General features: G+C 51.0%; 3 protein-coding genes across 7 annotated transcripts in view; 1 reads left to right on the top strand and 2 right to left on the bottom strand.

Annotated features, from left to right (window-relative positions):
• XPO5 (exportin 5) overlaps positions 1-4,693 on the bottom strand; it is a 29,178-nt gene extending 24,485 nt beyond the window's left edge. For 2 of the 4 annotated variants that reach the window (XM_071430151.1, XM_071430141.1), the window contains exons 1-7: positions 4,452-4,693; positions 4,082-4,203; positions 3,388-3,460; positions 2,683-2,820; positions 2,191-2,373; positions 1,135-1,176; positions 273-299 (exon numbers count right to left, since the gene is read on the bottom strand). In XM_071430151.1, the coding sequence (XP_071286252.1) occupies positions 273-299; positions 1,135-1,176; positions 2,191-2,373; positions 2,683-2,820; positions 3,388-3,460; positions 4,082-4,203; positions 4,452-4,556 (690 nt within the window). In that variant the 5' untranslated portion in view covers positions 4,557-4,693. The remainder of the gene's footprint in view (positions 1-272; positions 300-1,134; positions 1,177-2,190; positions 2,374-2,682; positions 2,821-3,387; positions 3,461-4,081; positions 4,204-4,451) is intronic. The other 2 variants (XM_071430167.1, XM_071430159.1) reach the window with 1 other exon arrangement.
• Positions 4,694-4,717: 24 nt separating this feature from the next.
• POLH (DNA polymerase eta) lies at positions 4,718-14,343 on the top strand. Of its 2 annotated transcripts, none has more exons than XM_071430180.1 (10): positions 4,718-4,999; positions 5,098-5,232; positions 5,325-5,566; positions 5,827-5,996; positions 9,200-9,303; positions 10,146-10,265; positions 10,895-11,018; positions 11,649-11,714; positions 12,380-12,543; positions 13,326-14,343. In XM_071430180.1, exons 1-10 carry the CDS (start codon positions 4,863-4,865, stop codon positions 14,191-14,193), a joined length of 2,130 nt encoding a protein of 709 aa, XP_071286281.1. In that variant the 5' UTR covers positions 4,718-4,862; the 3' UTR covers positions 14,194-14,343. The 2 variants fall into 2 exon arrangements, with proteins under 2 accessions (XP_071286281.1, XP_071286291.1); XM_071430190.1 differs by having other exon boundaries at positions 4,865-5,003.
• A 2,076-nt stretch (positions 14,344-16,419) lies between these two features.
• On the bottom strand, positions 16,420-27,161 carry GTPBP2 (GTP binding protein 2). The gene is made up of 12 exons (XM_071430200.1): positions 26,896-27,161; positions 24,643-24,669; positions 23,856-24,040; positions 23,437-23,545; positions 22,697-22,894; positions 22,246-22,420; positions 21,390-21,609; positions 20,829-20,964; positions 20,360-20,418; positions 19,454-19,625; positions 19,039-19,203; positions 16,420-18,655 (listed from the first exon to the last, which is right to left on the bottom strand). The coding sequence occupies exons 1-12, from the start codon at positions 27,076-27,078 to the stop codon at positions 18,458-18,460; spliced, it is 1,827 nt and encodes a 608-aa protein (XP_071286301.1). The 5' UTR covers positions 27,079-27,161; the 3' UTR covers positions 16,420-18,457.
• Positions 27,162-27,202: the final 41 nt, after the last annotated feature.

Below are 27,202 nucleotides of genomic sequence, written 5' to 3' on the forward strand. Positions count from 1 at the left end.
ACAAGGTCAGAGCCAGAGAAAAACAGCAATTCCCATCTAAAGCCACCCACTCCCTGAAATAACAGTACCAAGAACCCCCCTGAGAAAGTGAGAGATTTGGACCCTTCTGCCACTCCTCACTTGTCTCTTCTCAAGGGGTTTGTATTAAGTGTGAACAAATCCATCTGTGTGAAACTGCAGGCAACAACTCAAAAGCCTAGGAAAAGTCTAGTTCTAAGTAACCTAAATCTTAAGAATTACTAATGAGCTAACTCTCATGTAGCTCCACTCACCTTTGGTTCCTGAGCCAAATCAGTTTTCTGAAAAAGAAAATAAGAGAGGGTAAGTAACAGCTACAGCACACATTTCCACCCAGCCACTGCTGTACAGGCTTATCCTCAAGGACACAGCCAAAAAAGAGGCTGCATCACAGTCTCCCACTCAGAACATTGCTGCAGCCAACAGTCACCTCTGCAGCCACCAGCTAGGTAAGATAAGAGGACTCTGAATTGCCAAGTTAAGCCACAATTCCCTTCTCATCCAAAAGGTAACACTCCAGTCAGCAGGCACCAGGGAGACACAGGAGACAAGAAGTAAAGGCATTTTGGTACTTCCTGGAGACTTCCAGGAAAGAAGCTTTTGTCCTTTTAAGAGCATCTTACACCCAAAAGCCAGACTCTGAAAAGATGCTGGTGGCTTTTAAGATTCAAGTCTGAAAAGGTGTTTTGTTCATGGTCAGAAAGGCAGCTGGAGAGAGCTGGAGCAGCAACTTACAGCCTGACTCTGAGGCCTAGGACACTTAACAGCTACAATGCACTGCCTGTACCATCTTTTTGTCTAATGCAAACTAGTCCCTCAGATACTGTTTGATTTGGTTTTCAGTTGCAAAGACACCACAAGTATTTCTTTCTACTGTAAGCTTTTGGTCTGGCCTATTCACTGCAGTGATGTTTTTAATCAGCTTGAGTCCCAAACACCTCATATATGACCCACCTTACAAACATGTTTATCTATTAATCCATCATACTTATAAGCACTGCACACTATTATGGGCTTGGGGACCTATCCATCATCTCCCCCAGTCTGTGTGCAGACAGGTGAACACCCAACCCTCAGAAACGACCCTGTGCACAAATAGCCCAAAGATCTGCTAACCTGTGGAGAGGTGAGGACTTCTTGTTCCTGGGGTGCTCCAACCTTGCCAATCAGAAAGATTCCACCGTTAGCGGAAGCAGCCACACTTCAGAGCCTCAAGCATTGCAATGCAAACCTTACCTGGAAATGCATTTCAACCAGACTACAAAACACACAAGGGTCACCCTCCCATCACCATGAACTGCACAGAAAACTGGCTGCTCTACAGGATAGGGGGTTGCTCTGCCTGACAGTGCATCAGGAAGGTGTACAGAACACACGGAGAAAAAGGGTTTTTCATTGCTTCCCAGTTTCACATTTAGTATAACTCTGGATTTTAATTCATGGAAAAAAAGAATACGAGATATGACTAAGCAACTAGTTTCTAGTTTGGTTTCTCGACTGTGCTTCACTCTCAAATCCACTTCCTTTTCACAGGAACAGATGGGGGTAGAGACTCTCCTTCATCATCCATTGTAACTGACCTGCACATCTCTGATTCTAGGTAAGAATTCGGGGAAGAAGTCTGTTTACACAAAAATAGGAAGAGCATTCTTCACTGCAACTTTGCAAAAAAAGGGCTTCCTGACTTGAGCTCTTGGAGAAAAGGACCAGAGGCCCAGAAACATGAGACATGAGAAACTCATGCATTTTGGTGCATCACCTCAAATGTAGGACTGCAGCATGAGAGAGCAGACGCGATTCCTGAATGGCATCTCTTAATCACTGTGTGTTACATAAACCATCCCAAATTACCTGTTTCTGCCACAACCACACCTTCATTTTGCTAAGCTGTATAGCCCTACTGCCAGCACACATTCCAACAGCATGGATGAAGCATGAATCCACTCAAGCCATTTACACTAGCAAAATCAAAGTATCAACACTAATGCTATCAGCCTTGTGTGTTCAGTCTCTCTGATCAGCACCAGTTTCCCAGGCCACAGCAGATCCCTACCTCAGAGCGGCAGCAACAGATTTCAGTTTCTGCACTTGCTTCCCCAACAATTTGCCAGCTGCATCCCAATTCCTAAATGCTTCCAGCACAAACTAAACCCAAGGGAAGGAGACTCTTACCATGAGTCTGTACTTGTTGACATTCTGCTGCAGGGCAGTTAGTAGGAAGCTGAAGATCTTTTCCATGTTCTGGGTGAGGGTTTGCTGGATATCTCGTCGCCGCTGGGTAGGTAGAGTTTGAAAAGTCACCACATCCTCTGCCAAACGTAGGAGGATGAACATCACCAGTTCTGTCTGAGTTTCCTGATGTCCCAAAGTGAAATACACTCCATCAGCACAGTCCAAACATTAAAATTTCTAGAGACTAGCTCAAAGATGTGGAGAGAAAGCAAGCATGCATGAAGATAGAGGTCTCATGTTGAGAAAGTAAAACAGAAGGATGTCGCTCTCCCTGCTAGTCATCTCGAGATAGATTAATCTCACAGGGATTTTTGAGTCCATCACCAACCTGTCTCACTTGACCATGAGTGAGTTAGATTTTTCTCAGGATGATGGAAGAATGAACCCCACCCTAAGAGCAAGCAAAAGAGACCAGACAGCTGTGTTTCATACCCCTTGCTTGGAAAGGGTATCCAGCTCCTTTAGCATGTCAGGCCAGTGCTGAGGCCACTCCCGCTTGATCATCTCCACCACAATGCGAGACAGCACATCCTTAATGTGACTTTCCTCCTCCAGGATACTTTGAGTTCCCTGTAACAGAAAGGGGACAGTTACACAAAACAGCAAGCATCAGGCATTTGTAACTCTGACCTGGGAAACAGTGTTTGCAAACATTCTAAACCACAGAAACTAAAACCAAAGCAAAACACAACACTGGGCAGCTCTTCATTGCAACTACCTTAGATGATACTCCTATGCTCCCAAGTATCCACAGCTAATAAACTCTGGGAACCAGACGGATTCGCCTCAAAAGAAGGTCCCTTGGTCATGACAGCAATCACAACAACAGAGAAAACACAACTAAGATAACGGCTTTAGTATTTTTGCAAAGGATAAGAACATTTGTAGCTACTGAATTTCCTTCTAAGAAAAGAAAAATACTCTACATATGTTATACAAGCCTCACAATTTCCTGCCATGTGAGGTAACATAGCTGTTCACCTAACAAGACAGAGAAAAGCACTGAAACAACTAGAGACACAAAGTGAAAAAGCAATGAAAAGAAAAACTGAATTCAGATCCTCTGTGCTAATTAACTGGAGTATTTTTTACTTTTGCTCTCACATTTCAGGGCAGCCTGCGGGAGCAGGTACTTACACTGGATATGAGGCCCATAACATTGTTCTTTAGATAAACTTTTTCTAGGCGAGGCATATTGTTCCAACGGTATCTGTTAAAAATAAATAAACAAAAAAGAAACCAAGTCAAAACATCTGTAAGGATCTCTGACTTAATTCTCAAGGAACCATTGCTTCTTTACCTAAACTAGAGACACTACCACCTCCCTGCCTCTGCCAGCACCCAATCCCTTCATGAAAGGGCTGAGTTAAAACTGCTGCTGGCAAATGGGCATGCCCCACCGAGGTCAACAGACACCAGAACCAGCAGCAAAAGCACAAAGCATCAGGTCTGTAGAGGCGGCAGAGAAAGGAATCTCAGGACTGAACTAATACAAAGCCTCTTTGTTAGCAGGAGGCCAGCGACAGACCTCTGCAAAGACCTACTGGAAACCCAGTGCTTGTTTTCATCTTTTGATGTTAACGTGTCTTACAGCTCAGTGAATTCACCTTCCCAACCTGCCGGAAAGCAAGTCTCTCTTTCTTTTACAGAATAAGAAAAAAATCCAGAGCAGGACTGCAACTGTCCTCTGCTGCAGAACAAACTCCCTGCGTCCTGAAAGTGCCTCCCGGGGGTGGGAGGTGCCGGAATGGGCACAGATCCCACGCCAGAGCTGGGTGGCGGCAGGCTAGGACCCTTCCCAAGCTTGGCGGCACGGGACGAGCTGACTTACTTGACCACATGCTCCAGGATCTGCAGGCCGAAGTGCCGGACGATAGCCGTCTGCGTCTTCTCCGCCAGCTTCAGCCCGCAGGGTACGCAGATGGGGCACTTTTCCTTGAATTCTTCACAGAACTAGGGGAGGAGGGCCGGGAAGCGCACACGCAGTTACACACCGGGGCAGGAGGTGGCAGCCCCAGCCCTGGCAGAGCACGCCGGGCACACGCGGCCGCCCGACCCCCGCCGCCTGCTGACGGCTCCCGGCACTTCACGGGACGCCCGGACCGGCACAGGCTCTCGCCCGCCCCGGGGCCGTGCGGACGGGGTGCCCGCGTGGCCGGAGCCCGGCGCCCTCCCTCCCTCCCTCCCTGGCCGGGCCGTACCTTGAGGGCCTCCAGGCGGTACCGCTGCGTGGACGCCGGGTCCATGATGACGGTCACGGCCTTCACCAGCTGCTCGCAGAGGCCGCTCACCTGCTCGGCGGACATGGCGGAGGCGGCGGGCGCGCGCCACCGGCCACCCACGGGAGGGACGAGCGGGGCGGCCGGGACGCAGCTCCGCGCATGCGCCTTGGGGGACACGGGGACACGGAGAGAACGCGGGCGCCGCGCACCGTCGCGGCGGGGACACGCGCACGCCCCACCGCACCCTGGAGAACTACGACTCCCGGCGTGCCCCACGAGGAAAGTACGGGTGCCGCAAAGCGGCGGGCCAAGGCGGGGCTCTCCGCCCCACAGAGCGGGCGGTTATTCAATCCTTCACTCAGTCGGGCGGGAGCCGGTGGCGGTGGCGGGATGTCTCGGGGCCGGGAGCGCGTGGTGGCCCTGGTAGACATGGACTGCTTCTTTATGCAGGTGGAGCAGCGCCTCGACCCGCAGCTGCGCGGCCGCCCTTGCGCCGTGGTGCAGTACACCGAATGGCAGGGCGGCGGGTAGGTAGGCGAGCCGCCCTGGCGACCCCGACTCCTCGTCCCACCCCGCTCCCCGCGGGGCCGGGCCCGCCCTGCGCTTCACCTCCGTGTCTTGGCAGGATCATCGCGGTGAGCTACGAGGCGCGCGCCTTCGGCGTGTCCCGCGGGATGTGGGCGTCGGAGGCCCGGGCTCTGTGCCCCGAGCTGGCGCTGGCCCGGGTGCCGCAGGCGCGGGGCAAGGCGGACCTCACACGGTGAGAGCGGGGGCCGGGGGCGGCGGCGGCGGCGGCGCGGGCCTCCCTGGTGGCGCAGGGCGGCGGCTGAGCCCGTGCCCGCCGCCCGGCAGGTACCGGGAGGCCAGCGCGGAGGTGATGCAGGTGCTGTCGCGCTTCGCCGCCATCGAGCGCGCGAGCATCGACGAGGCGTACCTGGACCTGACGGGCAGCGCGCGCCACCGGCTGCGCGAGTTGCGCGGGAGCCCCCTGGCGGCCGCGCTGCTGCCCAGCACCTTCGTGCAGGGACTGCCCGCAGAGCCCGGCCCCGAGCCCGGCGGGAAGGGCGCGCACCGAGCTGATCCCGGCGGGAAGGGTACGCACCGACCCCCGCCCCCCCCGGGAAGGGCCCGCTCTGCCTGCTCTGACTCCTTCCAATTGAGAGCTTGTAAATGGGGTCTGCGTTTTCCGCAGTGAATGGCTTTTAAGGTGCACGTTCTCCTCCCTGTGGCTGGAATGCGCTTACGGAAGCCTGCGGCTGCTGGCTGGGACTGGCTGCTGCGGGTCCCTTGGCTGGGCTCAGCAAGAAGTGCCATATCGTGTCCCCTTGAGATCCCTTTTGTATCCCTTTTCTAGAGGAGCTGCGGCAGCGTGGTTTGGATGAGTGGCTGGCGTCGCTGTCTTTCGATAACCCAGATTGTCCTGACCTGCAGCTGACCATGGGCGCAGTAATTGTGGAAGAAATTAGGGTGGCAGTGGAAGAAGCTACTGGATTCCGGTGTTCAGCTGGCATCTCGCACAACAAGGTACGTGCATAACACATCAGCCTGAATCTTCTGGGCTACAGAGTCAGGACATACTGTAGATTGTCTCTTATACTTAGGAGTCTCCTGTACAGAAGATGAACCAAGTTGGGAATGCAACCATGTGTGATCACACCTTCAGAGAAATTATAAGACATCTTGAAATGGGAGGAGTTGTTTCCCCAGAGCTGTGGCCTGGGCAGTCAGCAATCCCCTCATTTACTGCCTGGATTCCTGGTGTACCCTAATGAGAGAGCTCACTAGGAATAAAAGGAGTTTAAGTCCTCTGGAGGTGTTTTCTCTAGAAAAAACAGAAGCATAAAGCAGGTAATCTTCACCTTGAGTTTCAGGCAACAGTCACTGTAGCCAGCTTCACTGACACAAATTCCCACTTACTCAGTGGCAGAAGAACACCAGATTGGGGCACTGAGGTGAGCTGGGTTGTTTTTTGTCTTTCTGGTGAATCAGTGTTTACCCTGCTGGCCATGGGGATTTGGGTGATGCTCAGCCAGCTGCCGAGAGCAGCCACAGCAGCACTTGGTGCATGACAGCAGCTGCAGAAACAAACGGACTTTGATGCTGCAGCTACAGAGGGTTTCCTGCTGGGTGAAATGCAGGCTGGTTTGCTGAGGCATCCCTTTTGCTCTGCAAAAGAGGGGCTTATTATACAGTAATGACTTTATAAAGGCAAGCTATGACTTAAAAAAAAAAAAAAGGAAAGAAAGTGAAGGCTAAATGGATGCTTTGGAGTTCAAGGAAGATATATTTCATTGACTGCTGCAGAAACAGCTGGTACTACTGCCAGCTGTACACAGGGATTGGAACTGGTTCTGCACTGGCTTAGTCTGAAACTAGCAGAGACTGTGAGGCAGAAATGAGCTAGCTGAGGAATGTCACTGGTGCAGAAATTTCTAGTGGAAGCTATGTTCAATTTGCCTTTTTGCTTTCTTTAGTCAAGAGTAACAGAGAACTTTCCTGATATTCCTAGCAGCTTCTCCCAGCTTCCATTTCCTATGCCAGCGTTTTGTTGGTTTTTTTTTAAAGAGTAAGGACATTGTGATGTACTGTGCTATCCCTGAAGAGCTGTGTATCTGTAGCAGCAAGCACAGTGCAGAGATCACCACAGCATACTTGTGGCTGTGCAGAACACTGTGCTGTGCTTCCACAGCCAGCTCACTTCGGTGGGTACAAACCTTTTCTGCAGAACAGAAGAGTGCTCTCAGCAAACCAGCCCACCTTCCACCCAGCAGGAAACCCTCTGTAGCTACAGCATCAAAGTCAGCAAAGTCCGTTTGTTTCTGCAGCTGCTGTCATGCACCAAGAGCTCCTGTGGCTGCTCTTGGCAGCTGGCTGAGCATCACCCAAATCCCCATGGCCAGCAGGGTAAATGCTGACTCACCAGAAAGAGGAAAAGCAACCCCCCTCACCTCAGTGCCCCAATTTGGTCTTCTGCCACCGAGTTGCTGGGAATTTGTGTCAGTAAAAACCATTCTCAAGCTACAACAACTGTTGCCTGAAACTCAAGGTGAAGATTATCTGTGTTATCCTTGTGTTTTTTCTACAGAAAACTCTCCCAAGGAACTGCTTTTCCCAATGAGGTACCTTGTTAGAGTACACCAGGAACTCAGATGATGAATGAGACCAAAAAATTAGGAAGCACCTGAAGGACAACAGCATGGCTTTCTCAAGAACCACTCATGCCAATTCATTTTATGTGCCCTCCTTGACAGCCTAAGTGGCCAAATGTGCAGGAAAGACTACAGATGTGAGGTGTCAACCTTAAAGTTTCCAACACACCTCACCCTGAGCTGAGTAACCTGGTGATGACACTGTAGCAGACAACGTGGCTGAAGTTGTCTGAAGGGCATGCATGTAGCTGAAGAAAACATTACTGTTTCCCATAATGACTTTGTTAAATGAGGTGCCCTCAAATTGGGATGTTCAGAGTGGGATCCTGGGGGGATCTGTCCAAGGTCTGCTGAGAGCCAGCATTTTCACTGAAGCCTACAGAGAGGGAACAGCTGTATGAATTCAGGTGTTGCACAGATGGGGCTCAGGGCCTGGGCTGTGAAAATTCTGAGATGAAATTAGAGTTGAAAATTCTGAACTTGAAAAACCTTAGAGTCAGTCTGAAATCACCAAACAGCGCTTCTTATGCTCCTCTTATGCTCATTGACTGTTTTTGTGGTTTATAGAAAAAAAGCAACCAGCAGGATTTTGGCTGAGTCACAGTAAGTCAGGAAGTAGCCGGGAGTTGTGGACAAGCAGCAGGATGAGTCAGTAATATAAGTGGTCTTGTAGAAATGCCAAATCCTGTTTCAGCATGTGCAGTTTACAGAAGGTGTCAGAAAGAGTAAATGATTTCTCCCCATGAAGTCTCAGTGATTGGTTTCGCTTGCAGCACGTCACTTTATGAGGTGGGTAAACTTGGAAGTCTCCAGCCAGACAAGAAAAACAGTGATTGGACATCTGAAAAGGGATCTACTTTGTCTAGAAATGATTTCAAATGTATGTAAGCCTGTAAAATGGGCTGTCAATAAAGGCCATAGCTCAATAGGCAGGCAAGAAATTTTGCTTAGTTACAGGATGTGTGGCAAAGCACTGAAAGAGAAAGTTATTAGAGTTGTTCAATAAAACCTCAAACACCCAGCTAAGTGCACTTCAAGCTGCTCTGTGTATTTTTGACCCTGTGGTAGCTTAGAGTGGGAAAGGAAGCTGTATAGGAGAGCAGCCCTTCCAGGCTAGCAATTCTGCATTTTAAAGGTTTCCTTTTGCAGCACTATGCTGTTGCAGACCTCACAGAGAGAAGATTAAAATAGTGACATAGAGAAAAAGCAAGACAAACACAGAAGATGAAGGAAAAAGGCATAGTGAGAGACATAGCCTGGGGGAGGACCATGGGCATGCTGTGGAAGCTCTAGCATGCTTGCCTGATGGAAAACTATAGCAACCACAACAGATGAAAGATGTTTATCTGCCTGGAGCAGGAGTCCAGCAATTCACAGAACTAAAGCCTGGAAGCAGCTAATGCATGTCACACCATGAGGTGGATACTGCCTAAGAGCAAGCAGTGGTGCACCCTGCACATATTTCTAGCAGCTATTCCAAGCTCTTAGAGGTGATGTAGCACAAGCTGTTAAGTAGAGTCACATTAGGCCAGTGCACAGTGTATAATAACAGAGTTTCCACCCTTTTCTGTGTTACAGACACTGGCAAAGCTGGCCTGTGGGTTGAACAAGCCCAACCGGCAGACGCTGGTGTCTGCACGGTTTGTGCCGCAGCTCTTCAGCCAACTGCCCGTCAGCAGCATGTAAGTACCAGGGAGCTGCTGCTGCTTCTCCTCAGCACAGCAATGGGAGCTCACTGACAGCAGCCAGCAGAGGCTCTCAGCTCCACACTAACTGCTTGGCAATGCTCCTAACAAACAGAGGGAATGCTGCCAGTGATCTCTTGTGGCTGTGAGTGACAGTTCAGGGGGAGTGTGCTTGGGAAGTACAGCCCTGCTGGTGAACGGACCACAGTCCATAATCCCACCAGCAGCCTGTGGGCATCCTTTCCCAGGGTAAGGCTGTGCTCAGGATGTCTGCTGGGGTGCCTAGGTGTAAGCCAGAAGCAACTGTAAGCAAGGAGGCCATAGCTGTTGACTATGTGTGACTGACAGCTGTCCTCACAGAGAGCAGATGTGGTTTGCTTTTTAGCATCCACACTGTGCACAAGTACTTTTCCTGGTGTAGGGAAGTGTTACCAGCACTGCTGCTCCAGAGGAATGGATCCCTAATCCTGCTCTCCAGGCCTGCACTGCTGCTCTCTGCTTTCTGTGTCTTGCAAGGGATGGAGAAGGATATGTGTGGGAAAGGGTCCTGTCTCTGTAAGAAGAAGGAAGCTGTATGTGAGGCATTCTTCAGAGCATAGTTTGGGATCAGATGGAGCTGAGGGAGAAGCACTAAAATTGGGGGACCTAAGGAGCAGTTCCTACATCAACTCCTATGTGTCCTTTTACTATGATCAGAAGAGCCAGGTGTTCCTTTTGTCCTGCTAGTTCCTAGCAGCTTCTAGTTGTCCTTATCTAGGAACAGCTGCTGCAATGAGACTTGTCACAGTGTCCACATGATGCCTCATCTGTGTGCTTTTTCCTTTGTTTCTCTGCCGTAGCCGTAACCTGGGAGGCAAGCTTGGCACTGCTATCACAGACATCCTGGGAGTGGAGTACATCGGGGAGCTGACACATTTCAGTGAGACTGAGCTCCAGACACATTTTGGAGACAAAACTGGGTAATGATGAACCACTCACCACAACTTGGCTCTTGGCAGGAATTGAGCCTTCCTTTCAGTCACAGAACCTTGTTCTGCTGTGATTAGGAAAGGTTGGAAGGTAAAACTTCAATGATATCTTTGGGAAGCATTGATCTATTGGGCCCACAGCAGGTTTCCAGTCTTGCCTGCTCCCAGGCACGCACCCTCCCCAGGATCATATTTTGCTTGTCAGCCAGTGCCTCAGCCTTCCTCTACGGCATCCAAGGGTGGGGTCAAAGGGCTGGCTCTCTGCAGGCTGGAAAGAGGGCAGTCTTGACAGTCTCAAGTATTTCCATCATAGAGGAAATTACAAGGCCAGGCTGGAGCCAGAAACACAATTTCTGGGCCCAGAACAGTTGGACAGCCCTGCAGACTGGTGAACTGTTGCCACTTGAGGAGAAGAGGTGGAGGAGTTGTGCTGACAGGCAGCTGTGGCCTGAAAGACTCCTGCCTGTTCAGCTGTGGCTGTGACTCTAGAGTTGAGGATGAGAGACAGTGACAGCTTGCACTGAGTTGAAAGCAGGGCTCAGCAGGAGACTGACTTGCTGCCCATTGATGCCTGCCTGTCTGTAGCTGCCTTAACCTCATCGGTTCCCTGTGGCTTTCAGGTCTTGGCTCTATGACTTGTGCAGAGGAATTGAAGAGGAACCTGTCAAAAACCGGTACCTGCCCCAGTCTATTGGCTGCAGCAAGAATTTCCCTGGGAAGTCAGCCCTGGCCACACAGAAGGCGGTAGGAGAAGCCTACATCTAGCATAAGGCTTGGCTTTCACACTGGAGAAGATAAGAATACTAAAAACAGACTAGCTTGCAAAACTGCTGCTTTTCTGCACAATTATACCCTGAAACTCAGACTAGAGGCTCAGTGTGAGAAGGTGGTTTGAGCTCTGGAAGTCCCTGTTGACAGAAATGCATTGACAAACTCTTGCACAAAGAGGTCCATCCTGGTTGTAACTTCCATGAGCAAAACTGGGCCTGTGCTGTTCGAAAGTTATTCACAGTTCCAAGCTTCAAGAGCATGGATGTTAGAAGGAAGGTAACTAGCCCAAAGAAAGAGGCAGGATGCACTTTAGCTATTAGGTGGGGTACGCTTCCCATGTAGGAAGATGGAAAGAGAAATCCAGGACAGGGAACCTAGGTTACTTGGCAAAGTCTAGTAGTAATGCAGGGCTTGTATGGTATCTATAATGTCCTTGCCTGCGGTGTTGAATCTCAGCTGGGCTGATTTGTCAAGGTCTACTACAGATATGGGGCCTTACAAAAGTCTGTCCATTCCAGTCTGATTCCCCCCCAGCATTCCCCTTTTACTGTGGTACTGCTGTGAGCAGAGGCCCAACCTGTCTGTTACCCCTGCTTTGCCCAGGTGCAGCACTGGCTCCTGCAGCTGGCCTTGGAGCTGGAGTCCAGACTAAACAAGGACAGGAACCAGGTAAGGAGGGGAGGCACAGGGACACAAGGAGGCACATTTGCACCATGAGTGGTTTGCAGGAGTCTGAGGGTGGTATGTGGGAGGGGAGGAAATCTGCTCACCCACAGATGTGTGCCTGTGTGCTGAGGTGTCCCAAGAAGAGAGGTGTGCAGGAACATGGCCAGGCAGGATGGTTTTGCCCCAGGACACTCCAGAGTTAAGAATAGTCCTTGTCCCATGCTTTAGGACGAAGGGATCTGAAAGCCACTGCACCTTCCTTCTGCTGCACTGCTGCTCCCTTGCAAGCCCTTTGCTGACACAGGTGTGCCCATGGGCTGTGAGAGAGAGGGAGCACTGTGCTGCTATCTGACGGTAGGCTGCAGGCCAGGGTGGGAGCAATCCACCAGCTTTGGCACTGCAGCAGGGCCAAAAAAACTGTGGAGCTGCCTTTGAGGGAAAGCAAGGACTAGCTGCTTCCCATCCTGTGTGGCACAGCTGTGCAAGCACTTGTTGTTGTGTATCCCATCCCTTGGCAATCAGGCCGGGCAGGACATGTCCCACCCCACCCTCGGGAGATGGCAGGGGGCGGAGGGCTGGGCAGGGCTCCAGGCTGGGAACAGTCCCCTCGGCTGTTCCTGCCCCTTCCTGCAGGAGTCGCTGGAAGCACAGCTCTGCTCTCCCGGCAGAACCACCGCGTGGCCCGGCAGCTGATGGTGGTGATCCGCCAGCAAGGGGACACCCGCGTGTCACGCCTGTGTGCCCTGTCCCGCTACGACGCACAGAAAATGTGCAATGACGCCTTCGCCCTCATCCAAACCTGCAATGCGGCTGGGGCTCACCAAGCAGCATGGTGAGTGTGGGGCAACGTGGGACACCTCTGTCAGGACTGGTTCTGATGTGGGAGGTATGGGACAAGCCAGGGACCTATTGGGAAGGAACTCAAGTTAATTTGAGTGGCAGGAAAAGTGATTCCCAGCACCCTCACAGTAGAGTGCAGAGACCTTTAAGCAGTAGGACAGCCTGGCCTCTTCTGAGCCCCACATCTGGTGAGACACTTCTGTACTTGGAGTTAGGATTGCCACTGGCTGGGGTTTGTCCAGCTGAAGTGAGGCTGTCCTGGCCCTGCTGGGCTGAAGAAATAAGCTAAGCTTTGTTGTCCTATCCTAAGGACAAAGCTTTTGTGAGGAAGCCGTTGGGGCAGGAAGAAAAATTAAAGTGCACAACTCCTTCAGCATTTTCTTTCCTTCCTTCTGCTCTGCAGTGAAGACAAGAAGGTCCCATCTGTTAAACTCTGACAAGGCTGCTGCTCCTTTAACGTGCTCTCATCTTAGAGCAGCTTCAGCCTGTAGTGGACTGAAAGTCCAGGCTGGCAGTTGGCTGCTCCTGCTCCAGTGCCCTTCCTTTGGGAATTGCTGCTTTGGAAAGAGGGGTTCTGCTTTGCCCAGCACAGCCTGCTTTGTCTGTTCTGGAGGTAGCAATACTAACTTTGTCAGAGCAAACATCTGTCCCAGCCCTTGCCAGATACTACAGTTCCCCTGTCTGTGAATGTTTTGTGTTGTTTGAAGTCTTACCTCAAAAGATTTGTTGCTTTCCAGGCTGGTGTCTGAGCTGATGTTGGTCTGTCCTTTGCAGGTCTCCACCGCTGATTTCAGTGCAACTCTCAGCAAGCAAGTTCTCGGAGCCTGTCACCCTCTCTACAGGCATTGCCACATTCCTGACGGGTGATGCCCAGCCTGATGGCACTGCCACCACCAGCCAAAACTCCATGTCTTGTGGGAGGGCCAGGGTCAAGTTCTTTAGGAGCCCGAGCAAAGAGCTTCGGCAGAAGCCAGCTAGTGCTATTGAGTCCTTCTTCCAAAAGGCAGCAGAACGGCAGCTGTCACAGGCAGTGGCAGCACCCAGCCTGCCCACTGCTGCCACTGCAGAGCCAGCTGTGCCCAGCTCCCCAGAGCAGCAAGAGAGAGCTGCTGTTGCCTTGCCTGTTGGATTTGCCTCTGTACAGAGTGACCTGGAGTCCCCTGTGAAGCAGGATCCCAGCGATGCCAGCCCTACTTCTCTGTATAAGAGGCTTCGCCGGGAGAAGTTGCCATCAGATGCCACACAAACACCCTCAACTCCACCCAGCTCCAGGACCCTTCTGAAATTCCAGCCAGCTGTGGAGGGAAATGAGCAGAATTTGCCACCCTCTCCTGAGCTCGCCCTGCTGCCCCCTGCCTCTCCGGGGGACCAGCAGCGCTGTGAGAAGTGTGGCCAGCTTGTGCTGGTGTGGGAGTTCCCAGAGCACATGGACTACCACTTTGCTCTGGAGCTGCAAAGCTCTTTCCTGGAGCCCAGCCCTCCCATGGCTCCAGAAGCAGCTCCCAATGCAAAGGCTGTGGCTTCCAGGTCTCCTGCCAAGGCAAAGAACAAGCCCAAGACTCCAGCAGGATCTAGTACAAAACGACCCAAAGAAGGTGTGACAAGAACTTTAGATTTTTTCTTTAAGCCCTCACCTCCTTAACTCTCAACCACACTGGGTGTTTTTAAAGAATCAGTATTTTTAAATAATCAGTGTTTTTAAAGAATCGGTGCTTTTAAATACAGTTTGAAGTTTTTATACTGCCTGCCAGGTTTTAATGCCAAAAAGTTTAGTAAATTATCTTCACCCCAAGTGTAAGAGGAACTGGAACTTATGAATTGTGTAGATGTAGCCTGTTTAGCTGGTGGCAGCTAAGCCTGCCTCTGCCTGCCTGGTGCTACTAGAAGCTGCACAGTACTGTCACCTACACCTCTTATCATAGGTATTTGCATGCCATCACTGCACAGTAATTCTGTTCCTCCTATAAAAGCAGCTACTGTAAGTGCAGCAGCTTATCCCAGGGAATCTCCAGCTAAGCCTTGGCTTGAACCCCTGTCTAATCACTCTGTATAAAACCTTCAACTCGTGGTTCTACTCTGGCTGCAGTTGCAGGCCTTGTCCTTACTGTGTAATTTATATGTGATAGCTTAGGCCAATTGTTCCTTCTCCCCTCCATCTGGAAGACAGTGATTTTTATTCCCTCCTTCCCACACCCCAGGATTTATTTTATAGATGGTTTAACAATTCCCTCTGTGTAGCAGTCCATTGCATTATGCTTATCAGCAGCTCAGGAGTACACAAGGAAGACTACTCCTGTCATAAAAGATTTAAGGAAGTGGTTGCTGCAGAGGCACACCTTTTGGTGGGCTCTTTGAAAACTCTGCACTAATTCATAATAATTGCTATTGAGACATAAACAAGTCTACTGTTAGAGCCCTTGCTAGAAGGGAGAGAAAACATGCCAAGAGTCACAAAGAACACTGTGAAAGCTTTTGTTTGGTGTAGAGTGCATAACCACATTTTTCCTCCTCCCAGACTCTGAGTGATACTAGACACAACTTGCTGACAGGTACCTGTTCTGACTGGGCTCTGCCAAATGACTTTTCAGCTCCTTGAGCCATAGGCCACAATACAGTGGCCACTCCAGAGCTCCACAGATTACAACAGCCAACAAAGCAGAGTATCATGGAGGGTATGAGCAGGCACTGAGAGGGTGAGACTGGCTCCAGGGCAAGAGAAGTGCCCTCAGCTGCCTGGCAGGGCTCAGCTCTGCTACACTGCGAGCTGCCTGGAGCCCGCCAGAAGCTCTGCTGCCAATAATTTGAACGTGGCTCTTTGGGCGGGGGGAAGAATGTGCCACGTCAAGGCAGCTCTGGGTGGGGTTAGGAATCGAATTTCAGGGAGTTTCATCAGCTGCGGGCTTCCCTTCCTTGGGCAGGCGGGGAGAGAGCCTTTCAGGCAGCAGATAATTGATGCAAACTGCAGCTGTGTATCTATATGCTGTTTTCTGAACTGTATCATCCTAAATGCAGCTGTTGAGCTGCTCTCTCCTTCCAGCAGACATGCTGTGCTGGGATGCTGCTGCATTATTGTCAGTGGAGTCTAATACTTGACATCACAGTCATGAAATTTCAAGAACAACAAGAAATTCATTCTGGTGTGTGCAGCTGTGGTAATAAGTAGAGGAAGGAATTATGAAGTCACTCCCACTAATGACAGTCCTAACATTGCAAAGTGACAAATTTTCCAAAGTCCTCACGTGAAGAGAACCAGTCTGGCAGGATTGTCTCATCTCCTGTGACAGTGGCACATCTCATTTCCTAAGTGTCTGGCAGGACTGGACTCTGCAGATGCCACTGTGTGACACAAAAACAAGTCTAGAAGAGGCAAATCCTTTTGGTCACAAGTCATCTCCGCAGGGAAACCTTTCTGCCTCTACTTGTCCCAAGGAAACAACCTGTTCTCATGGAGACACGGCAGTCATGACCCCTTGATAAGGTCGAAGCTATTTTAGAAACAAATCACCAGTTAGATGTGTGCCCTAGAAAGCGTCTCTTTAATTAGGCTCTGGGGGAATTTGTGACTGTGAGGAGGCTCTTGCCACAGCCCAAAGTCCCGCCCACGGCAGCCCAAAGTGCTGTGCTCAGGGTGACGTGGCTGCTGTCACCTCAGGCTGCACACCCAGGCTTACTCAGATAAGCTGGGAGCGCAGGGTTGTAAACAGCAGCGCGTGCATTCTTTCCACACCACGGTGGTATTTATAGGGCTGAACGCAGGAAGCTTAGGAATGGGTGAAGGGTAGCCAGCTCCAACTGTGACCCAGCTCCAAGGGCAGCAGGCTAAGAGCCCAGCTCCACCCTCACTCATTGTACAACTCAGCCAGCAAGCTCAATAAAACATCTTTATTCTGTACATTTATATAGATGCTTGGAGAACAGGGACAATCCCCAGCATTAGAAAAATTCAAGACAACAAAACAGCAATTATGAAGAGCATGGCACCAAGAACAGCTGTCATGCCACAGATGGCAGGGATGAGGTGAGACCAGCCATCAGCTGTTTCAGAAAAGGTCACAGCACCCCCCTTTGGGGCAGAAAACACCAGTGCAGAAGAGTACAAAGAGCTGGAGTCCCCCATCCCCAGCCAACTCTCTTTGTGACACTAGCACCAAAGGGAAGAGCCTGCTGGCAGCTGGGGCCTGTCCTTCTCGCAGGCATTGGTGAAAAGACTGTGTCATTGGAATACCCAGCCCACTGCCAGAATGGGGGAGAAAAGGGATCCTGCTTGAGCAGGCAACTCCTTTCTCTCTGCTGGGGATGCAGCAGTTTTCAGCTGGATAGGTGCTCCTTCCAAGGGACACGTCACTCCTGCAACTATTAAGCTGCCTTTCCTTCATTTATGCCACCACTTGCCAGGCTTCCCCCCACCTCAGCACGCTCTTGGCAGGGTGCAGCCCCCGTCTTCCTGCCCCACAACAGCCTCGCCCAGTGCAGAGACCCCCAGCCCCACACAGCAGCACCTGTGCCAGCAGCCCAGCAGCAGAACTGCTCTCAGCATGGCACAAGGGCCACTTGGGTGTCTAAGTGCTGTCACAGGCCCTCAGCCTTCTCTTCAGTCAGGGCCAGCAGGCCACCACACCAACCAGCAGGGCTTGCTGAAGGCCTTTTGCTCACAGCAGACACATTTGGTCTAACAGTCAACAATAAAACCAAAAGCCTATGTACAGCTTTACAGACCCTGCTGCACCCTCCAGGCTCCACAGCAGAGCTGCAAGACAGAGTGGGAGACCTGTGCTCCACTCTACATACAGAGTGCTCCACTCTACATACAGAGTCCTTGCTGGCAACATCAGCTTCCCTCTGACAACAAACACTGGTGGCAATGGAAAGAAAGGAATTCTTGCTCCAAGAGAAATAAAACCATGCCACTGTCAAAACAGAAGTTACCTGGTTTTGTGTAGGTAGCAGCCTGTCCTCCTCACACATTAAGGCAAGCGTGTGAGGAACAAGGTGGGCTGGGAGCAGCCACACCAGGGAGCCCACGGCAAACCACTGCTACCAATGTGCAGATGGCACCTTCAGGTGAACATCCATGGAAACAACCTGCTCACACCAGCACAGGCCTGGGCCCTGCTCTGCTCCACAGAACGGCCTCCTGTCCAGCTGCTGCAAGGAACAGATCCAAGTACAAACTCTCTCTTCATGATGTTATGTCAGGAGGCTGTGCCACTCAGAGCAGCCACAGCTTCCTGGAAGTCATAAAGATGGATGCTGAAGAAATGTGTACATGTGAGTGGGGAACAGGACATCTGTCCAACAGTAAGACACTCAGATTGGAGTAACGCAAAACCAATGCACGAATGGACGCACAGCAGATTAAAGCCAACCAAGATTCAAACGGTTAAAAAGTGTCCTGAACACATTCTGAGAGGTTCAGCCAAGCCCCTGATGTGGGTAGCATGGTCTGTTCCATCCCCTGCCCAGAAGGATGTACTGAAGCATCATTTGAGAGAATGCTGTTATCAACTCAGTGCTCAGACAGCAAAAATGGGACCAGACCTTGTGTCAGAGATGGAAAAGCATCCCTTTGCTGCTTGTCTTCAAGGTTGCTGCACCTCCCAACCAGCAATTTCAAACAGTAAACAAAGCCAATACTTGCTTGCCCAGGTCTGCAGGTACCTCTGATCTATTCTGAAGGAATCTATTCCAAATGAAAGCTGCAGGCGATGTGGAGAACATGCTTAACTTGTCCCACGTATGGCACTGAATGGAAGAAATTCTCTCATGCTCCATCTCACAGTGCAGAGGAGGGACATCCACACTAGAACGGGACAGCAGCAGCTCCAGGCATTGCTCAGAAAGCCACAGGAGCTTTCAGCCTTCTCCCCAGGTGCTGGTGAGTGGAGATTTCTCTGACCTACTGGTAGTCAGAAGCTCAGCTGTCCAGGCCCCAGGGACTCCTCCAGGCCGTTTTCTTTGGTGGTGATGGCTTGGAGGTTAGTGACATGCCCAATGCCTTTGGTGACTCCTTCACGGAAAAGTAGTTTGGCTCCAATCTTCAAGTATTCAGGATGCTTGATGAACCTGAAACAGACAACTGCCTTCTCTCCTGTCCGCAGCTTGTCCTGAAAAGAAAAACAGGAGAGCTTAGACCCATCTCCCAAGCTGATGCATGCAGGCAGAGGTACATGTGGATGGTAAGATGATGAGGCAAATGAGCAGCCTTCTTCAGATTGCAAGGCTTCAGCCCTTCCCATTACTGTATACATAAGAAGAGACAGGAAGACACAAGCCCTGAAGAATAGAGTTCACCTCTCTTCTTTAACATGTTTGGAGGAAAAGCAACCAAATGGGCAGGATAAAGGGATAAAGTCTGCTCTAGGAAGGGACACAGCTACTCAAAATACCAGCAGACCCCAGCTTTACTAGAGGGTCTAGTGGAATCTTAACAAACCCAACAAACCCCACAGGGAGGTCCATCTTCCTCCCCTTTCTTCCCATGGCCTACCTTTCCATGGATCTTCTCTACAATAGCTGTCTGTCGCACATTCCCCACGTGCACCGTCACCTGAAACCCCTTCCGGAAAGTTGTGGCATGGAATAACAGCACGATCTCAGCTTCAAACACTGAGCAGATGGTGGGGTTCATTTCTGGGCTCACCATCACCATGCCCTGCAGAAAAACCCAAGGCTTAGACCAGTCCCCTTGCTTCTGAACAGCCCCCAAAACCACAAAAAAACCTCCACTCTGTGACTTGGGCTTACATCCCATTCTCAGCTTTGTACTCACTGTAATTTGTAACCTGGCCATTTCCTCCCCTTCCAGCAAGTTTCCTGCAAACATTTGTACTTCATTCCCACCCTACCACTGGGGGATGCCTAGGGAAGCCTCCAGCCCTGCTCACGGCAAGAGCAGGACTAACCTTGCGCAGCAGGGAGCGGTCAAAGGGTCCGAGGGCCAGGGTGGCTGCCTGCCCGGCCCGCAGCACACGGCAGGCAGAGCGGTTCCGCTGGATGCTGCACACTTTCAGCCGAAGGAACTTCCCATCGTCAGTGGGACCAACCACCAAGTTCTCCCCTTCTCGGCAGATCCCACTGCCCAGGGTGGAAGAGCAGGACACAGTTAATCGGGAGACAAAGACATTTCACCCTCAAAGATCAACCTGAACAAATTCCCCAGGGCCAAGTCTTTGGACTCTTACCCTGGACCAACTAACAGGGAGACAAAGCTGCTGAGAATCAGGATTTCTTACAGCAGGAGTGAAAGTCACACTAGCACTCTTATGAATCCCAGGTACAGAGGGGGGCCATTGTATCCCCAGTGCTCTGCCACAGCTTTGTTTCTGGTGGAGAGACCTCAGATGACACTCCTTCAGTGTGGGTGTGCTGATGGCCAGACTGCTCTGATTGCTCCCGAACATGGAGGGACAGCTGCCTCTTCATGAGGTAGTGTGCAGTTAACCCCTGCTGGAATCAGAGGATCTACCTTTTACATTTCCTCCCCCCCACCTGAGGAAGGAAGAAAGCAACTCCTTGGGATCATGCCTAACCTCTGCCAACTCTAGATTCCAGCATGCCTTCTTTCAGCTTGCTTCAGGACACATTCCTTATCCAGCAACTTTAGAGCAGACTGTCTGCTTGCCACCACATGACCAATGGTCTGCTCATGTCACTTCCCAACACCCTGTAGGGCTCTACTCTCACTTGAGTCAGTGGCAACAATCAGAACTGAGCCTCACATGGCTTCCACTTCTGCAGCAGGTGATTCTAACCTTGTGGGAACTCCAGCAACCATTCACATCCACACATATCTGCCTAGGCTCACTTACCTTGACAGAGTTCCTCCCACAACAGTCCCCACCTCTGGCACCGTATAAATTTCATCAACCTGCAGCAAGGCACCAAGAATAAGCTGTTTAGATAGACAGCTATGAAACAGCACTCCAGAATGAGGACAAAGAGCCCGCCCCTTGGGTGGAAGGAGGTGATCTCTCTGCTGGTCATCAGATACCATCTCAGAGCTTCACCAGCTCCCACTACCTACCCATTAGAGGAACAAAGCTCTTCCTTTTAAATATCAACCAGAGAAATGATTGTATCCTGAGACAGACATCTCACGGTTACGACAGATTCAGCCTATCAGGCTTTTATCAAGGACCAAGTCCTTTTTTTAATGTCTCTCAACAGTCCAGGAGTTCACCACATCTCTACCCATGGTGTCCAAATTCCCCAAAAGTCTCTCCCATGGCACAGCAATAAGTCCAGTATCAGTGCTAGAAACAAATGACCCTTACCCACCTGAAATTCTGTATGTTGCTGCATTAACTCTTCCTGCTCTTTACTGTTGGTCAGTGGAGGGAGGATGTTGAGGAAGACTTTCAAGAGATCCAGGTTCTCCCCAGAAACACTGGACAGTGTGAAGATTGGGGTGATGCTGTCAGACACAAGTAGACAGAAATAAGCAGAAGGCCACAGCACAATTCCAGAAGGTTTCTGGGATTCTGAATCTACTGAGACCCACAGGAAGATGGATACTGTACCAGAAAGTGGCTAAAGCAGGAAGGCTAGATACAACTCCACAGTAACCCCTGCCTCAATGTTTGTTTGAGGCACCAATCCCTTGCCAACACACACTTTACTCATGAAGAAGTAACTCTAATGCAGCCTTTGCTCCCAGAGCCCAGAAAAAAGCTTGGGAGCAGAAAATGCCTTCTTGGAGAATGCCTAGGTAGGAAACCTGACAAGGAGCAGAGATGTTCAAGATGTAGTCACCTTCCCTGTGTTCACCCTTCCCCAGCTCCGCATGGCAGCCCAGCCTGAATTGCCTGCTCCCAACAGAAGAAAGGAACAGTCCCTTACTTGGGAGATTGTGCAAACTGTTGTGCTGCTGTAACTGCATCGTCGTCTGAATTCACAAGCAGGGGGAGCTTGTTGCAGCCTGGCTGCTTCAGGATTCGTTCCAGCTGCTTCACTGTCCGTTCCACGGTGGCTTTTGAACACAAGTCGATTTTGCTGATGACAATGAAGAAGGGGACCTTGAGGGCCATGGCCAAGCCCAAGTGCTCTCGCGTTGTGCCCGCTGCAGGAGACAAGTGAGAGTGTAGGTGCAGCAGCAGTCACCCCTGTAGCTTCTTTATACTGATAGCTGTCTCCTGGCTATCCCACGGGCCCACTCTAGAGATTTCACTGTAACTGCTTACTTCATGATACATTGAAAAAGCACAGTTATTCTTTTAAACAAAACTAAACATCAGTCCAGAAAAATAAAAACTACCAAGAAGTTTTGTGACTGATCTGTCTGCTTCAGAAAGATGCAGCTGTTTGCATTCTTTGACCAAAGTTTGCCAGAGAACAGTTACAAAAATGTCTGAGATATATGTGGGAGAATTCCAGATGCCTTTTTACGAGACTTTGGGATCCAGCACCCCTAAGAATATTCAAAGTTGTTTTCTTTTCTGAGAAACACTGCCCCAAATCCCAAACAAATCCTCTCAGTCCAGGGTACAGTTTAATGTGGTCTACAGCTGGTAAGAGGATCCCAGATCTACTCCCCTCTCAGGCACTCATAGACACTGGCTTACAAGGTATCAGTAGAAGCTTACAAATGAATAAACTTTTCTGAAAGCCATTCACAGCTCACAAGGACCCATTGCCCCCCATTCTCCATTCCTCTTCACATGTTGCACTCAATCCATGCAGGCAGGGCAACACTCACCAATGCCAGTGTTGGCACTAACCACCAGCATGGCAAAGTCTGGGCAGTAGCTGGTGAGGCCAAAGATGGTTGTTTTCAGATACTTGTGGTGGCCAGCCAGGTCAATGAAAGTGATCATTTTGGAAGAACTCTCACAGATCTCTTCTGCTGTCCGGGAGTCACTGTAATTTACCACCTAAGGGATAAGGAGCTTTTGAGAGAGGCAGCCCCAGCAGGCATGTAAAGAAAACCCTTATCTATCCACTTTGATGGCAGAATTACTAAGTAGAGATTATCCACCATCGGTGCAAGAAACAGTGTCTGCTGCAAACATACAACCAACACTCAGGTTCAGCTTAAGGTATAGAGAACTGTGCCACCTCTCTTCCCTCCTGTCCCACTCACAGGTCTAACAGGAGGGTAATCCTAGTCTCCTCCAGCTTTCTGAGTTCAGCAACCTGCTCTCTCTTACCTCTCCTTTGCTGTTGAAGCCGAGGATCTCAAAGCTGATGCTTGATGTTCTTCCTGACTGGATTTCATGGAGATGCCGGAAGAGGTTGAGGCGTGCTCTGCCCCGCCCATTGTCCAGCTCTCCTTGTGTTAGGACACCCAATAGTGTTGACTTCCCTGAGTCCACATTCCCTAGGACAGCTACTCGGAGGTCTAGGAACTACAGGAAAAAGAACAAAGAAATCATTACACTTAACCACTGAGTGCACAAGCACTACTGGGCAGTGGAGATGCAGCTCAGAGAGCTTCCCTACATCAGGGACAATGTGCAATTAAATCTTGCTCAGATTCTGCTCCCAGCAAACCACTGCCCAGCAGTCATGATACACTCTCTAGAGTTGAGATGTGACATATCAGGCTTTGACAGCACAAAAAAGGCTATTTGTTGCAGCAGATCTCTAAATCCTTCCGTTTTTGCACATGGGTCTGCATTAGAACCACTGCAATAGAAGCCAAATAATTTTTCACCTCTGATCCAGGCAATCTTCTGCACTGACATCTGCCTCAATCACAGTCTTAGAGATAAGAAGCATTATCATCAAGCCTCCCTCTGGCAGCCCTTTAAAGCATCTGCTATGGCCCAAACTATGACAAAGTGCCTCTAGGATTTGGGCTCCCATCCCAAAAGGAAGCTGCTCATACTGCTCGTACAAAGCCTCTAGGTCTCCAGCAGGAGAAGACAGCCAAACCACAGGTCCCTACCTGCTGGTTGTCAGGCACCTTTCGGACAAGCACCTCTGTTATCTTCCTTGGAACATCACTGTCGTAATCGACCTCCCTCTCCCGCAGCACCGTAATGTCAGCCCCAACCCTGCCACAAAGACATAAGGAAGGAGTGAGACACATTTGTACTTAACAGCTCTTACACCTCTGCAATAACAGCTGACTAGGATAATAGCTGAGTTGCACCTCTAGGATAACAGCTAAGTGAATGGGATGAAGGCTGGGGATAACAGGGAAGGAGCCTCAAGCTTCTAGACAGAAGCCCTCTAACTTTCCTCATGAGCCTCAGGACTGAAGGAATGTCAGTCATACAGGGGCTTTGTAGGATGGAGCTGCCAGCTGCTCGGGGGACCCCAGGGAGTCACGCTGGTGGCCCTGCAGACAAAAGGAGCACGCACTTCTCTGCCATGCGGCGCAGCGTCTTGAGCGAGGCTCGCATCTCCTCCTCCGAGAGGCCCACCAGCAGCCCGTTGTCCTCCACGCCGATCTGATAGACGGCCTCCCCTCGGCCCTCCTGCAGCCGCCACTTCATCTGGGTCACCAGGTGCTCAAAGCGGTACTGCGAGGGGTTCACCAGCTTCAGCTGTTTAACAGAGGGGCAGTTCTAGTCACAGCCTGGATGCAGAGGCAATCCCATTGCCCAATTCTGTGAAGCAATGTTCCCAACTCTGACCCACCCCTAGAAAGCACAGCCTGTATCAGTGTCTGAACAGAAGCCATGGGACTGGTGAGAAGGGGTTTCACAAAGGTACAAATATATGGTAGAGGAATTTTCCTGCATCCTGACAAAGGGATCTGTACCCTGTCTGCTGCAGGGTTAAAGACAGCACTCTAGGACCAATCTGTGATCCAGGAACCAATAAGTGCAAATGGCAGAGCAGCCACAAGAAAGTGGCAAATCATTTTCAGGGATATCTGCATCTCTCTCTCAAGAACAATACAATAAGCATCACATACTATAAGAGATTCCTAAAAATCAGTACTGAGATCAAGCTTTTCCAGCTCAGCAGACTGGGTAAAGCTTGGCACAGAGACACAGAAGATGAATGGTAGTTCCTTAGTGTAGCGTCCACTCTTCCGTCCCTTCCTTAACCATGTTACCCATAGGCTGTCTTTGGTGAAGTTACTCAATGCAAAATAATCCTCTGGGAGGAAGACCTCCTTCTGCAACCTCAAAAGACTCACCTTGTACTCGATGTTCCCATCTTCTGCCTGGTCAGAGAATGAAACAAGACAGAAGAGTTAGATGCTATGCCCACAGGGACTTCTACAGGCACCAGCTGCCCATATATTCTGAAACTGGTGCTGAAGATTTCAAAGAGAGGGAAAGTGGCAGAAGGAGACTGTGTTAGGTCCCAGCCTTCTGCCATTCTTTCCTACACTCAACTAGAAATTTCCTTATGGTTTGTTTGTTTGTGCTGTTTGTATCCCACATCATGAACACCAAAGGACAAAACTAGATTGGGGCACAAGGGTAATACTATCCAGGGGGAAATTTTTTTCTGGACAGTAAAGAATAGGGCCAGTCTAACAGTCACAGAAAAAGAGAGAATTCCAGTTTTAAAAGTTACAGGCCAGCATATGATTTAAAGTCTCCCCCCTCAGCCATCTATGACCCACAAAATGTCAAACACAGCATCCCACTCCCACCCTATCCAGCAACTTCCAATGTGCACATAAACAGGGCCCTGAGAACAAAAGCTTCTGCTTCCTCTCCTGCTCAATGATACTCTCCCTCACTCAATTAGTTTTTCACTGACTTCCTTCTACAACTTTATGAATCTTCTCTCTGCAAGGAAGGACTACAGACATAAAGAAGCAAGGTAATGACTCATCTGCCAGCTAGTCACTGGCCAAAGTTCTGGAGAACCAGACCTGATTGGGACTGTCTGTACACAATATGCTCAGAAGTACTTTCTCAGGGAAGGCCAGATCGGGTTGTAACAGAAAGGTCTGGGTACTCATCAAGCTCAATTCAACCAAAACAGGCTCCAGCTTATCAAAGAGAATATCTAATTTTACAATTAGATATACAATATTTAAGTAATTTTTCCCAGTGATTCAGTATAAGGACCACTAAGAAAGGGCTAGAGCCTGCAGGCAGCCACATACTCTGTCAGACTAAATGGAGCTGGCAACAGTAAGCACTTCCTTTTCCTCTGGATACCTATTTGCATGTCAGGAGAGGCAACAGCCCTCTCCTTGCCTTCCAGCTCAGCTCTTAACCACAGCGGTGCTTACAGTGGCAAAAGGCCAACATAAGTTCTCAACTGTCAGCTCAGTTCTCTGGCAGCAGAGCTGTGCTGTGAGACGAAGGTACTTGTAGCAGGTTTTCCTCTCTTGCCATCTACCAGCTTTCCAGTTCTAAGCAAAACCCATTCACCTACTGCACTGTCATCTAAATAAGGGAGTGGGTCTTCTCCAAGGCACTTGAGACTAGAAAAGCAAACAAGCCTCGACTTGCTGGGGCACACACCGCACAGGGTAGCCAGAAACAGGAAGCTGAGTTGAAACCACAGGGGACTCTACAGCCTCCAGCTGAAAGGAACAAGAACTAAACTGCGGCTACAGGGCACAGTCCTGCCCGTGGAGAAGATCTAACAGTAGCAAAGTGCTGTTTTCACATCTTCCCAAGAGTCCCAGGCCTGCCTTGTGGAGGAATTGCTCCCTCCCAGCACAGGCTATTATATATTTTACAGAAAGTTCACTGACAGGGGCCAAGCAATTGAGTCTCAGCCAACGTCATTCTGCCCACAGTGACAGTTCTATGAGAGTGGTGACAACTGCCCCAGCTGAGCACACATCCGCGGTACTACCAATGCCACTTCTTCCTGCTGCAAGAGACAAGTGCCGCACCCTCTGTCCATGGCACCTGCAGCCCTATGGAAGGAACCAGCTGTCAAATTAGCTGGGAAGGGAGTCACCGGGACCCGTCTGGCAGCTGGAAAGGGGCTCAGACCCACCAGATCGTCTCTCGGGGAGGGAGAGATGCAAACGGGATGTTTGGAACTACGAGGCGAGCAAAGCTTTTTTTCCGAAGCTATTTCAATGGCAGGCGGCAAAGCGCCCACAGACAGATGCCAGGCAGTGCGATACGACTGACGGACAGGCTCCGGTGGAGCCCGCAGGGACCTCGCTAGCACCAGGGGCGCGAGAAGGGCCCGGAGGAGAGCCCGGGGCAGGCGGGCACACCGGGGCTGCAGGATAGCTCCTAGGGCTGCTGTCAACCCGACCGACTCCGGCACGGCCCCGCACCAGCACTGCCGGCACCTCCAGCCAGACCCTCCACCAACCTGTGGGGTCCGGCCGTGGCACCGACCCGCTCCGGGGGGCACCGACCTCCGGCCCCTCCCGCCCCTCAGCGGCAGCGGCCCCCGGCCCCGGGCCTGGTCTCCCTCCCTCCGCGGCTGACGGGACGCGGCGGCTGCCGGAGCTCACCTCGGGCGGCAGGTACGGGGGGTTGTTGGCCTTCCCTCCGCGGCTCCGCCCGTTCTTCTTCTTCGTCTTCGAGCCGCCGCCGCCGCCAGGCGCGGGCCCCCCGCGCCCGCGCAGCGCTGCGCTTGCCCCGCCGCCCGCCGGTCGACAGCAGCCCCCGAACAGCTCTGACACCCGCGAGTCCATGGCGGACACCGCGGCCCCGCCGCCCCCTGCAGCGCCCGCTCCGCTCCCCGCCCGGCCCCGCCGGCCCGGCTCCGGCCCCGGCGTCACCGACCGCCGCGCGGCGCCCCGGGAAAGCGAGTCCCGC

Source organism: Agelaius tricolor, unplaced genomic scaffold (assembly GCF_023055355.1).
Source record: "Agelaius tricolor isolate 1412-34295 unplaced genomic scaffold, bAgeTri1.0.p SCAF_1, whole genome shotgun sequence".
In the NCBI taxonomy this organism is placed as follows: Eukaryota; Metazoa; Chordata; class Aves; order Passeriformes; family Icteridae; genus Agelaius; species Agelaius tricolor.